General features: G+C 37.2%; 1 protein-coding gene across 1 annotated transcript; it reads right to left on the bottom strand.

Annotated features, from left to right (window-relative positions):
- Window positions 1–6,874: 6,874 nt before the first annotated feature.
- On the bottom strand, window positions 6,875–10,321 carry LOC137723604 (probable LRR receptor-like serine/threonine-protein kinase At3g47570). The gene is made up of 2 exons (XM_068462802.1): window positions 7,571–10,321; window positions 6,875–7,481 (listed from the first exon to the last, which is right to left on the bottom strand). The coding sequence occupies exons 1-2, from the start codon at window positions 10,284–10,286 to the stop codon at window positions 7,102–7,104; spliced, it is 3,096 nt and encodes a 1,031-aa protein (XP_068318903.1). The 5' UTR covers window positions 10,287–10,321; the 3' UTR covers window positions 6,875–7,101.
- Between the last annotated feature and the right edge of the window lie 3,384 nt (window positions 10,322–13,705).

The following is a 13,705-nucleotide window of genomic DNA, read 5'->3' as shown; positions in this document are numbered from 1 at the left end:
AACAATGAATCCATACTTGATCGCTATCTAAAATCATTTCCATCTCATGAGGTTAATTCGGATTACTCCCGAGACTTGAAGTTTTTGGTCCAGTATACTAGTTTGGATGAGCTAAATGAAATTGAAATGAGATTACCATCGATGATGTTTTCACTGTTTTCCGTTGATTAAGTGACAACGTATAACTGATTGGACAACCGAAATTACAATCCAAGTCAAATTCCTTACCAAAGTGTGTTTTGGACCTGTCGTTCCTACACTGCCCAAGGTAACCCTATTGTGCTATAAGTGAGAGTTAAAGAAGAAAGTATTCAAGAAGCACCTGAGATAGTGATGGTGATCTTTCAAATGACAATGATACTTGTGCTGAACTAAAGCCCATGATATATGGCTGCTGACTTATATTATGTATCTCATTGTTGGTTTCCGTTAATCAAACAATGCGATAGAGCTTTAAAATTTGTACGTAAAATTTGATATTGAGAAGATTCTATCATAAGAACATAACTTATTTACGAGTTACGATAAAAAAGGATTGAGGCTCAAACAAAAATAAGATCAAGAATCAAAACTATTCATATTAGATTTCCCTTTTAACATAATTGAATTTTCTTCTAAATCGTATAGACCTTGTTTTAAATGAACGGACGAGGAAAAAGGAATTGAATTTTATATTATAAAACAGAATGCAAGATATAAAGTTTGATATTTTTTTTAAACAAAAAGGTAAAATTGTATAAGGTTGGGTTTTTCATAAAAAGAAAAAAGAAAAAAGGGTAATGTTATCGAATTTCGAACCCATCAATACTATATATATTGGAAATATTCCAGGATGGGACCAAACTATAAATGTATATATTGGTAGTCTTGGTAATATTATGTGGCTCCGCCACTGTTTACGTGTATTATTAGAGTCCTTAAGAAACAATGACCATGTCAACGGTCAGATGATGATTGTAATAAATATATATATTCACATTTTTTATATATGATCGTCAAATAATAATTGTATTAAATACATATAAGTATTATAGTCGATCCCAACATCATATTACTCCTAGTTCGTCGGATTTGGGGATGCTTGCGAAGGACGTGCTGCATTTTACTCCTGGTTTTATTGATTTTAAGTTTGACTTGGTCCCCATTTTTGTAATGGGGTTGCCCATTGTTTAGCTAAGTTTGCTTTGTCAATTAGCATTGAACTAGTTTAGATTGAAGAGCCTTCTACTCTTATCTAAGAGCTCCTCCTCTAAGACATATGTAACTCTCTTTGAGTTTGCTTCAATATAATCGTTTCACTTCAAAAAAAAAAAAAAATTCCCAACATCATATTCTCACGGAAGACTATCATTAATTTGGGCTGAACTTCAGACATTTAGAACCTGGGCTTTCGTCAAGCCCAATCTAAGGCCATCTCCAACCGAAGGGTCCAGAGGGTCAAAGGGCCGAAAATAGACCTAAAACCGTCTCCAACCGAGGGCTAAGCCAGAGGGCTATGGAATCTAAAAAGGCCCCACGGAATCAGAGAGGGCTCGAGGACTGGAAGGCTGGCTGCATGTAGCCAGCCCGGGGCTGGCCAGAAAAATCAGCTTTTTTGTCGGTTATATTAAATACAATAAATGTATTCATGTCGGTTATAACCGACAGGAAAGCTTAAAAAGAATTTTGAATCCAACGACTAGCTGACGTCAGCTAGCCGTTGTTAGCTAGCGCCAGTTATCGTTGGATTCAATTTTTTTTTTTTTTTTTTTTTAGGTTTTTTGGGCCTTTTTTTTTTAATTTCCTATAAATACCTAAACCACTCCTCACAAAATTTTCACCATTCCTACACCATTTCAATTCTCATATTTTCCTTCCTCTTTCAAAAATCTATCCTTCAATTTTTTTTAATAATTTTGAAATGGCCTCGTCTGCAGTGAAAGGTAGGGCTTGGACCCGAAAAGAAGATGAAGCTCTTTGCAAGGCTTATAGATGGGTGTCGGAAGATAGTGTGAGGGGGAATTGTCAAACAAATGACGATGTTTGGACTCGTGTGTCCAAAAAGTACTTAGAGTTCTATGAAGGCACCACTCCAGTGAATATTCGAAACCGCGAGAGTTGTTCCTCAAGATGGAAGAAACATCTTCAGCCAAGTTTGAACAAATGGCATCAAGCATTGTTAGCAACCGCAAGTAGCATGAAAGCGGCGCTAATTACTGCGACAAAGTAAGTGTTTTCACAATTTATTTTAAATATTTAATTGTATTACATTTAATTTCATAAATTAATTTCCTTTAATTTTTTTTCTTGGTACACCAAGCGGAGGAATTGTATATAGAGAGCAGCTCGAAACCCCTTCAGTTTCAGAGTTGTTGGGAAATTTGTAAAGGGTGGGTGTTAATTGAAGATCCACCACTGAGAGCTCCTACGCCGGTGTTCGGAACTGTATCCTCAGCTGCAGAAATGGATGAAGATGGATCTCCAACCATTCAACAAACAAGGGTAGAAAATCCGTCTTCGGGTGAAGATTCCAAACCTAGGGCTATGGGACGAAACAAGGTGCGAAGGTTGAAGGAAAAGGGTAAGGCAAATGATGATTGCACCGCTCAACATGAAGTGGCGGCCTCATTGCGATTATTGGTGGAGCAAAATGCCCTTGAGGCGGAGGAAAGGAAGTGTAGGCATGAAGAACGGGCCAAACAAATACAAGAAGAGATGGATGATAAAAATATGGAAAAGAACACTTCGAATTATACTCCAATAAGTAAGACCTATTTTGATAGGAAAAAAACAAAGAAATTATGAGCCGATGGCAATTGTTTACCTCTGACTATACTTCTACAATAGCGGATGATGAAGATAATGTTGATTATGGATATTAAATTTAAGTTGTTGTAGTTTTTAAATTTAAGTTAATGTTGTTTTCGAATTTAATTTGTAGTTTTTAAATTTAATTTGTCGTTTTTAAATTTTAGTTGTAGTTTTTAAATATAAGTTGTTGTTTTTAAATTTAAATAATAAATTATGTTTGGCCCTATGGCCCTAGGTTGGAGACCCTTTTTTTGTGACAGGGCTAAAATGAGCCCTCTGGCCCTTTGGCCCCCGGTTGGAGACGGAGGCAAATATGACCCTGTACTGTTTATTAAAATATTAATATCTTGAAGGATCTTGAAGAACCAGAGGGCTAAAACGAGCATTCTGGCTAACTATCGGTTAGAGATGGATGAACTAAAAGCAGCACTCTATGTATAGGGCAGGGGCAGAATCTATAATTTCGCTACATTCCGGGGCATTTCTCTAATTCCACTTTCTCGAAATGACAATCACCGTCCTCTCCCCTTAGTCCTCTGTAGAGCAGAGAAAATGACGCGGCGCCACTGTGAATGTCCAAAAGCTCGAGAAAAAGCAAAAGAGAGCAAAAGTGTCGAAGCTCGGTTTTCTCCTCGCCGTAATCACGTCAAACCTCGCCGTACGTAGGGCCGTGCCGCAGAACCGCGGCCTCTCTATGCTTCTCGGCGAACCAGGGAGACGGTTCTCAACAAAAGCCGAAAACCCGCCTCAGAACTCCCCGCCGTCTGATCAGCCGCAGGATGTTTCACCGATCGAACCTTTTCTCCAAACCCCAACCACAGGTATTATAAACTGACCTATCGGCTGCCGTGGGCATGGCTGTTATTTCGTTTCCATTTTGGGTATTTAAATTCAATGATGAAATGTGTCACAATGGCAATGTGTTGCATATGATATTTTTAAGGTTTGGTGTATGGGAAGCTGCTTGGAATCTCGAGGTATACGCTGAAGACCGATGTGATGAATACGCTGGAGGGCTGTAATTTGAGCCTGGAGGATGTCAAAGTTGATTAAAATCGGGCCTTCACGCCGATGGGAATGTAAATTGCGTATTCTCTATTTTGTTTATTTGCCAGTAGATTGATAATTTGTTATGCCATGCAATAGATAAATTTGTTTAGGTGCTCCAAAAATGTTTGGTTGATGATTTGGGTATGCATTTTGGTTGTTAGGGTCATGCAATTCCAGTGATTGCAAACTTTTGATAATGCAGCTAGGGTGATTTCCAGGAAGGGCCGCCTGTATAAATTGGAGAGGTTAATGATGTCATGGATGCTTGATAGGATATAATTGTTGCGCACGTATTTTGTGTCGTAGTGTGCTGATGGTAGGTTTGTGAATGACTGGCTAACCGATCGCAGTGGGACAATCTTACTCCCCATGATGCAAAAACTGTAAGTCAAGGTTTTCTATTGCATGCTTATTATTATTTTTAATGAAATGTTTGATCAAATTGGTCGTGTTTGGAGTTACTCTTCAATCAACAAAATCTCTTGCTATGTAGAATGGACTAAGTAGTAAGAGAAGATTGATGAATATTTGGCTTTCGATGCTGAACCTAATGAATTTAAATTCTTCTGTAAGGCAATATATGCCATAGGCAGTTTGACACTCTAAACGGTTGAAGTAGGTTTTTTATCTGGATAACACATAAATATTACCTTGGTAGAGTTGCTTCTTCTTGAAAACGGAATCGCTGGAACTACCATGTGGCAACGTAGTGAATTTTTGTTTTAGTATGTTTGCATGCACCTTCACAAGAAAATTGGTTAATTTGCTATTACATGATGAAAATCTTTCTGAAAGCACTGGAAATGGACATTTGCTATTATCAGGTTTTATTGCAAGGAATCCCTCAAACTGCAGCTCCATAAGATGTAGAACGGTTTTTGTCTGGTTGTAAATATGATTCATCTTCCCTCCAGATAATTTTCTGGTAAGCTGAATGGCTTGCAAATGAAACATGCTTATATATATAGGGGGCGGATATGTGGCACCATATTTTTTACACAAGATTTGGCCACATTTAATGGTTGAGATGTAATCTAATTAGTCCAATTAATTTCTTTTATTTAAATAGTTTTGCATTAGGTTTTTTAAAAATTAATTAATTATTCTACCCTGCTCTCTTTCTTCTTTTCTGAACTTTACTACTATCTTTCTTTTGTTTCTATCTTTCCGTCATCTGCATATTTTTCGCTCACTCTTTCTTCTCATTGCACTAGCCATAAGGGCATGAACCCAACTTCAGTAGCAAAACATATATAATTGAATAATTTGTATTTTAAAAGAATGAATACTTCGTTCACAATGTCTATTTTCTGAAGGTTAGGTAATGAACCTAAAACTTGGCATCATATTATTTGAATTTACATTTTAGTTGAATTTTAAATTTTCTAAAATCTCAAGGGGTTAATGTGGCCATATATTTTACATTGAGTTAGGGTTCTGCAGTCAAATAATTAATATCGTGGGATGCATGAGGCTTATAGGCTGCAACAATTTCAATTATTTCTTTAATAAATGGATGATTCCTGGACGCATTAATCTGTTGCTAGTTAGCTACATTGTGCAACGTTTTATATGGACTGCGATTCCGTATGTTTTCAAAACATTTCAAGGGGGATAAGGAATCGGGTGTGAAAATTTAGCTGGTGCAGAAAGATTCGATCACCAAGATGGAGAAGAAATTTATAAACAAAACCAAAAAAATTAGAAAGTAAGATAGCATGCCCATGGGAGGATCAATGGAGAAGAAAGAGGGGAAATATCTGTACATAGGATGAATGATGAAGAGGGAGAAGAAAGAGTCAATGGAGAAACGAGAAATTAATGAAAAACAATTAATGAGATAGGAAGGAGAATATAGAAATCTTAATAGGTTTTTAGAATTTTATTCCCAATTCATAATTATTTGAATAAATAAAATTAATTGGAGTAATTAGATTGTATCTAAACCATTAAAAATGTGTACATCTAATGGTCTAAGACTTGTGTCAAAACTTGTGTGTTTTTTATGGTGCCACGGATCCACTCCATATACATACAAGTATACTTGATTTTTATATCGAAATACTTTTAGCCTACTTGATTTTTATTTTATTTTTTGAAACTATGTTGCAGGTCTTTCCCAGAACCCTCTAAATTTGCGACTGTTGGCTTTCCGTGTCAAACCGAGGTAATGAATGCATTCCTTGCGAAGAACAAGGGCTTCTGTCAGAATGGTCAGATTTTGATACGCGTTCTCCAGTAATCCTGTTTTGTTGGTTCCCTTTGTCAGAAGAATTGCTATGAGACATGATGAAATGAGAATAGGATTACGTAGTATCATGTCGTTATTCGGCACTTTAGGGATTTGCATGGTATACGATATGTCTTTATGAGGCCGTGTTTTTATTTACTTGATTCAACTCAGGAGTAGAAATGTGTTCATTCCTCGTGCAGGAATGGGTATTCCATTCTTTCTTTTAATCCCAAGTCCTATTGCTAATAATTACAAGCATGCATAATTTTAATTTCTTTATGTTACGATGTGTAGAAGAATATTTTGCAATCAGATATATTTACAAATATATCTTTGAAATGATATGCTACTTTAAGATTTTGACTCAAACATCTAAAAGGGAAACCTTTTTAACATCAACCATCTTCGGTTCATGAAGGCGAAAACATTTGTTTGTCTACCTATATTAGCATGCGGATTAGTAACGTGACTGATCGAGGGTCAAATGGAAACGAATAACAGTACAGAGTTGTTTGTTACCTGTGAGACATTCATATGACATGGTGGGAGAAGTGCAGCAGTGAACTGGAATAAAGATAAAGGAGTCATAGACTGCCATTGAAAATTAACCGTTAACAATATGATTGATATTTGAGACTAATAAGATCAATTAAGCCAAAAAAACTACCAATTGATTAAGTTACATTCTTTCCTTAACAAACAAGTACGGGAAGAAACAGGATTCAAACATCCTTTCCTTATTCTACTATATAAAATGTTGAGTTCAACCTTACATAATCTCACACAAATTTGATACGTATAATATCCTTATTCAAATGACTTCTTGCACACAGACAATATGAGGCTAATTATTTAACAAACTTGACCTCACATTTATCAATTCCGTTATCCTAGACCACAAGGTTCAAGTGTGGTCTCCCACCATTCGATCTTATGTCCTCCACCGTTGGATGAAGATCAAACGGTGAGTGATCATAATTTTCTTGGACCACGAGGTCTAGGAGAATGGAACTCTCACATTTATATTTCTAGCCTCTACCTCTTAATTTGAGATATGAATCTCTAATTGTCTTTAATTTGTTCACAACAGCACCCATAAGCATTCGCTCTGACGGTGATGTGGCAGAGCATGAGAGTCCAATTTGCATCACTGAAACTGAGCATTCCACCAACCTTCTTGCTTGAATTGGGCTTCCATCAACATCTGCATCTTCACATTCAACGAGCAGCAGTGGGTCAACTCTGTCCATGGCATGGTCAGGCATCGCCATGGCAGTGAACTGGTGAATGCTCAAACCATCTTTGAAAATGTCATCTGTAGGTCGTCTTCCTGTGAACATTTCTAGCAATAGTATTCCAAAACTATAAACATCTCCAAGGATGGAAACTTGGCCTCCCATGCCATACTCTGCCATTCAATACATACATTAGAACTTAATTTGGCTTTGTGATTAGTTATTAGGAAGAGAAGGCATTGAAAGTGATAGAAACTCATACCTGGAGGAATGTAGCCTATTGAACCCTTTAATCCGGTTGATATGGTTTGACTTTGAGCGGGATCATTAGACGCCTCCAAGAGGAACCTTGCTAAACCAAAGTCACCAACATGAGCTACCAGATCTTCGTCTAGAAGAACATTATTTGGCTTCATATCACAATGAACAATTGAAGTTTCACAATGGTTGTGGAGATAATCCAATGCAGAAGCAACATCGATTACAATATTGAGTCTTTGGACAAGGCTCAATCTCTTACTCTGAGTGTGCTCGTCATTTCTCGGATGTAGCCACATTTCTAGGCTTCCATTTACCATGTACTCAAAAACTAGACTTTTGAAATCTTGACCCTGGTTGTCAATGCTTGAGCATGCAGTTATGATCTTCAGAAGATTACGATGCCTTACGCTTCTCAAAGCTTTACATTCATCCATAAAACTCTTGGATGCTCCTTGTTGTTGAAGGTTTAACACCTTAACTGCAACTAGAGTTCCATCACCGGGGACTACTCCTTTGTAAACAGAACCAAAACTTCCAGAACCAATCAAATTTTCCGTAGAGAACCCGTCGGTTGATTGAACAAGTTCTGAGTAAGAGACACTTGCTTTCCAATCCTCATAAGAACGTGAGCTTACAGATATACTCCTTGGCCTCTTAAGCATTGAACGAGCAACAATAAGGCATGACATACCAATTATGATGGCAAGTGCGCAAGCTACAGAGATGACTACTTTTCGAGCAAACAGTCCTCGAGATAAGTGAGGCTTTATGTTGGGGCATGCATGTAAATGTAATTTCGAGCTACCACCACATAGATTAGCATTTCCAAGAATTGAGAGACCAGTTGCATTTGAAAAGATCCCTTCTTCAGGCATTTTACCCTCAAAATTATTATATGAAAGGTTGAGATGCCTAAGAAATCGAAACTTGCTTAGAAACTCAGGAATCTGCCCGGATAAGTTATTGCTTGAAAGATCAATTTCTTCCAGGCTTCTTAAACTTTTAAAAGATTGAGGAATTATTCCTTGAAACTCATTACCTTCCAATTGCAAGCGCACCAACATAATACAACTGCCAAGGCTTGTGGGAATTTCAGCTGATAAATTGTTTCTTGATAAATCTAGCTCTACTAGATGTACCAAAAGACCAACTTCAGATGGCAATGGACCTGTCAACTGATTGTCAGACATTGTCAAAGAAATTGAAAGGGATGAAAGCCCAAAAATCTCTTTAGGTATGGTGCCTGTTAGATTGTTGACGGAAAGGTTAAGCAGTAGAAGATGGTGGCAATCTCCTAGACTTGGTGGTATATTTCCCAGAAATCTATTCTGTTGTAGGAAGAGTTTTGTCAATGAAGTCATGTTACCCAGGGACGACGGGATTGGCCCAGAAAAAGTGTTGTCGTCCAAATATAATACATTCAATTTCTGAAGCCTCCCGATTTCTTCAGGGAGACTACCACTGAAATAGTTATTATCCATTTCAACAAGGGCCAAGTTTACTAGATTTCCAATACCCAAAGGGATGCTTCCATGTATCGAATTTGTCCCCAGGTAAAGATTTCTTAGTGTGGTAGAAAGGTTGGACATGGATACAGGCAATTCTCCTCCAAATTGATTTTCGGAAAGACCCAACACCTCCAGACTAGTACAATTAGCCAAGAATTTGAGAAAATTCAGGTCCCCAGCTTTCCCACTTCCCAATCTATTGTGATTAAGGTTTAGTGTAACTAAGCTTCTCAAGGTTCCAAGATTTTCACCTGGGATTGTTCCAGTAAGACCATTTGTAGAGAAGTCAATAACTTGTAGTCTAGAAGCATTTGACAATGATACAGGAATAATTCCTGTGAATTGGTTGTCGCTACAAACAAATTCTTGGAGATTAGGAAGAGTAAGGCCGAGATTTGTTGGTAGCTCTCCATGCAATTGGTTTGTAGTAACACCAAACAAGTATATGGAAGAAATATTATAGATTGAAGCAGGGATTATACCAGAGAGCTTGTTTCCTTCAAGTGCGAATTCTTGCAATCTTGTTAGCCGCCCGAGCGCATTGGGTATGCTTCCTTGAAAATTGTTTGCGGCAAAATCTAACCAACGCAGAGAAGAAAAGTTTCCTATCCAACTCGGGATGGTTCCAGTCAGACTGTTGTAATAAAGCACCAGATGCTTTAATTTCGACAATGAACTGAGTTGTTTTGGAATCGAGCCAATAAGTTCATTGTAACGAAACTCAAGCGTCTTTAGTTGTGTACACTGGGATAAATTGGTTGGAATTTTCCCACTGAAGGAATTGTGAGACAAGTTAAGAACGTGTAGGCTTTGCAGACGACCAATTTCCTGAGGAATTTCACCACGAAAGCTGTTGCTTCCTAGGTTGATACTAGTAAGATAGGAAAGATTTCCTATAGAATGAGGTAAAGAGCCTGCCAAGTTTTGATCTGGCAGGTTCAAATTCAAGACTCTCTTGGTGGAATGGTTGCATGTAACACCAACCCAACTGCAGAAATGGATGGAATCATTCCATGAGCTCATGACACGGAGAGCATCTTGAGTGATGTGTTTCTTGAAGTCAAGCAGCGCCAGGTGATCAGTTTCATTTCCAAGACTAGTGCTGGACAGTGTTGCAGATTGCAGACGTGTGGTCATGCATAAAAGAATGAAGCCATGAAAGAGTTTAAACAAAATCAGCCTGCCATGAGTTCGACGTGAATGCTCCATCCTTACCAAAATGCAGACTGCAAATAAGAAACTCTCTGTTTTTTCAATCTCTTTTTGGGTGTGAAATTAGTAAGCAATTTCCCACGGTGTCTAGCAAGGAATGTGAAGACCAAATTAGTCTAGCTCCCCGGTAGGTCTTTATCCTCACAATTGATGCGAGATTTATACGCACACAAATTAAACCCTCTTTTTGACAATTGTAGTATAAGTATAAGTAGGGATCGTTCTGGACCGGGGATTAGGAGGGATTGTTAATCACTTGGATTTGACTTAAAAACGTAAAAACATAATATAAAACACTAAACTAGACTCAAAGAATGTAAAACTAAACTTTAAAACACTAAAACAAATCAAAAGACTCAAAATGCTTTTAAAAACACAAACTAAAATGCTATACTAAACTCGAAGAATTCAAAACTAAAAATAAGAAAGATTAAGACTAAGACTTAAACGAAATATGGGGGGATTGATTTTGGACGAATTTAAACTAAAATGGATAGATTGTAAAGAAAACAAATTGTAAATATGAAATTGACGGAAATGAATGGATGGTATGGCTAGCTAAGGGGTTCTTCTCCACACATGTTACACTTGCATAATAAAAAGATTTCCAATTGCATTTCAATAAATTATGAAACTCATCACCCCGGGTTAATTAGGTCCGCTTAAATTAACCGTCAAGTTTTCCTTAAGTTAATGAATTGGATGATTGCATACGACAACCCAAAGCATTCCCCACAAGTTCCCTACATGAATTGCATAATAGAGATACAAGCAAGAATCATTAAGTTCTTTGAAAACTATAAGTGTTGACGAGGCATTCGTTACTATGGAATACGCATGAAACTTATGCCAAGAATTCGTTTAACGCGATTGTTTATAAGCAACCTCCACTACTTGTGAATATAAGTTCATAACGATTAGGTGAAACTCACTTATATTCTAGCGTCATATTCATGAATGAAAATTAAGCGTGCACTCTCAATAAACATACATAAATAGGTTATCAATCAAATAGTTAAACAAATTGAATTCACAACTTATGAAACGCAATTAGAAGTAATCAAATCAAAATGCAAGCATAAACATTTATTTCGAATTACCCCCTAGCTAAAGGGGGATTAGTTCTTCATAACATTGAAATCAAAGAAACACCTAAACATTCCAACAACTCAAACTTGAATTGTATGAACGTTTAGGCACTCTTCTCTTCCATTCCTTATACGTACAAAACAAAGAGAATTAAAATGAAACATTGAAATCAAAGAATCACCTAAACATTCCAACAACTCAAACTTGAATTGTATGAACGTTTAGGTCCTCTTCTCTTCCTCGTTGTTGTAGCATAAGGTCTAAGGATAGTTGGTTTGGGGGAATGGAAGTGTGGAATGGAGTGAGGAGTGATGGAAATGGAAAGATGGTTGGTGTTTGGATTAGTAGGGAGGGGGGACTCACGGCTAAGGAAAGAATGGAAGTGTTTGAGGGGTGTTGTGTTGTGAATGAGATGTTCTTGAATGAATGAATGCAAGGGTATTTATAGGAGTAGTGGAGGGAACATATGGTTGTTTGTTTAAGATGCAAGTGGCTAATTAATGATGGAAAAGTATGTGATTTAAAGGATGCAAAGTGAATGAATCATGAATCATTGTGGATGAAAGGTGGAAGTGCATGTGTTGATGACTAGGTTAGTGGGTGGAAATCTGAAAATGGCATATAGGAAATAATGAAGATGCAATAAATAATGCATGTAAAGTGTGTGTGAATGCATGTGAAGATGCAATAAATAATGCATGTAGGGTTAGGAAATAATGAAGAAATGCATGTGAGATGTTTGGAAAGGAAATGGGAACCCACAACAATGAAGTTGTTTTGTGTTGTGAATTATGATGAATGCATGTGAGTTAAAGAGGGAGAATGTGGTGAAATGATGAAGTAGGAAGGTGGAAATGCATGTGAGATGTTTGGAAAGGAATAAAGAATGAATGGTGGAAATGTGAGTGAATGATGTGCATGTGTGAGAATGCATGTGGAATTAAGAGGAGTATGGAAGTGAAATAAATGAATGATATGTTAAGTGATAAGTGAATGATATGTGGTGAGTGATAAGTGAATGGTTTGATAAGTGATAAATGAATTAGTTTAAAGGGCTAGGGTTTAAGTACATAGAATGGGCCTAAAATAGGTTGGTTTGTATGGCATAATGTGTTTGATTGGGCTAGAGCCATTGTTTTGTGTCTTCAAGTGCATACAAGGCCTTCAAATTCGTCCATCCTCTTGGCTCCATGGATAAGCTATCCAATCCATGCCCAAAAATGCTCCAAATGGCCTCAAAATGCACTTTCTTGCTCCCTAGGCCCTTAGAACCTGAAAACACACAAAAGAAGCATAAAGGACTAAAATAACGAGAGAAACATAACGTAAATGCACGAGAACAAGCCATTTAAGTCGCATGAATATGCTCCTATCAACAATCAATTTGGGTTTAATTACAGGCCCTACCACTGTGGAATCAACTAGTGGTTCTTCAATGAACAAATTTTAAATCACTAGGCAAAGTAGAACTCCAAGCATTATGTGAGGACCAAAGATAGTCAGCTATCATCTAGCAGACTTGGATGACCAAATACTGGCCCTTTTGGTGGGAAGGACGCACAAGTTGCATATGCACCTTTAATTACACTACCGTGGCATTTGTTGCCAATAATATAGTGTTATGTGCAAGTATTTTTTTCATATTGCATTGTATTAGAGTGATTGCTAGACTTAACTTAGATTTACGCGTTTGAATGGTTCAACTTTTCATCAGGTAGTATTTCAGGTAGTATTTGTGTTTAATTTTAAATAAAAAAATCAAATAATTTCTGACCGCACGATGCAAAATAAATGGCTAAGATGTGAGGATCTTTAGAATTTGGATCCAGATGGGATCCAAATCCTTGTTCAAATGACCCAAAAGCAAAAAGTACACAGAAAAGTAGAACTCCAAGCAGTACGAGATAGCTAGGTAGTCAATGTGAGGACCACACAAATAGTTGTTGAATAAGAAGAGTATCCAAGATAACTCTAATGATCCCAAGAAGAAGAAAATAGAGACCACTCTTAAAGAAAGCTCACAAAACAAACTAATTAGCAAAGCTTTTCTTATTTAGCTCTAGGCTTTGTTTCTCCTTGGATGATTTACAATGCTTGGGGACTTGGGTAGTTATAGCAAACCAAATGAAAGCTACACCACACACTTAATTAAACTAAGATTATTTACTACCCCACAAAACCCATTAATTGCACCTAATTTTTTCCACTCAACCATACCTAACATTGCCTAACTTTCCACTCAACCATACCTAATTTGGACATTGATTCTCAACACTCCCCCTCAATGTCAGCTCTCATTCTTTGCACTGTGCTGAGCAGACAGCGAA

The sequence above is a fragment of the Pyrus communis genome, chromosome 17 (assembly GCF_963583255.1).
Source record: "Pyrus communis chromosome 17, drPyrComm1.1, whole genome shotgun sequence".
Classification (NCBI taxonomy): Eukaryota; Viridiplantae; Streptophyta; class Magnoliopsida; order Rosales; family Rosaceae; genus Pyrus; species Pyrus communis.
This window is presented reverse-complemented; position numbering and strand designations above follow the sequence as displayed.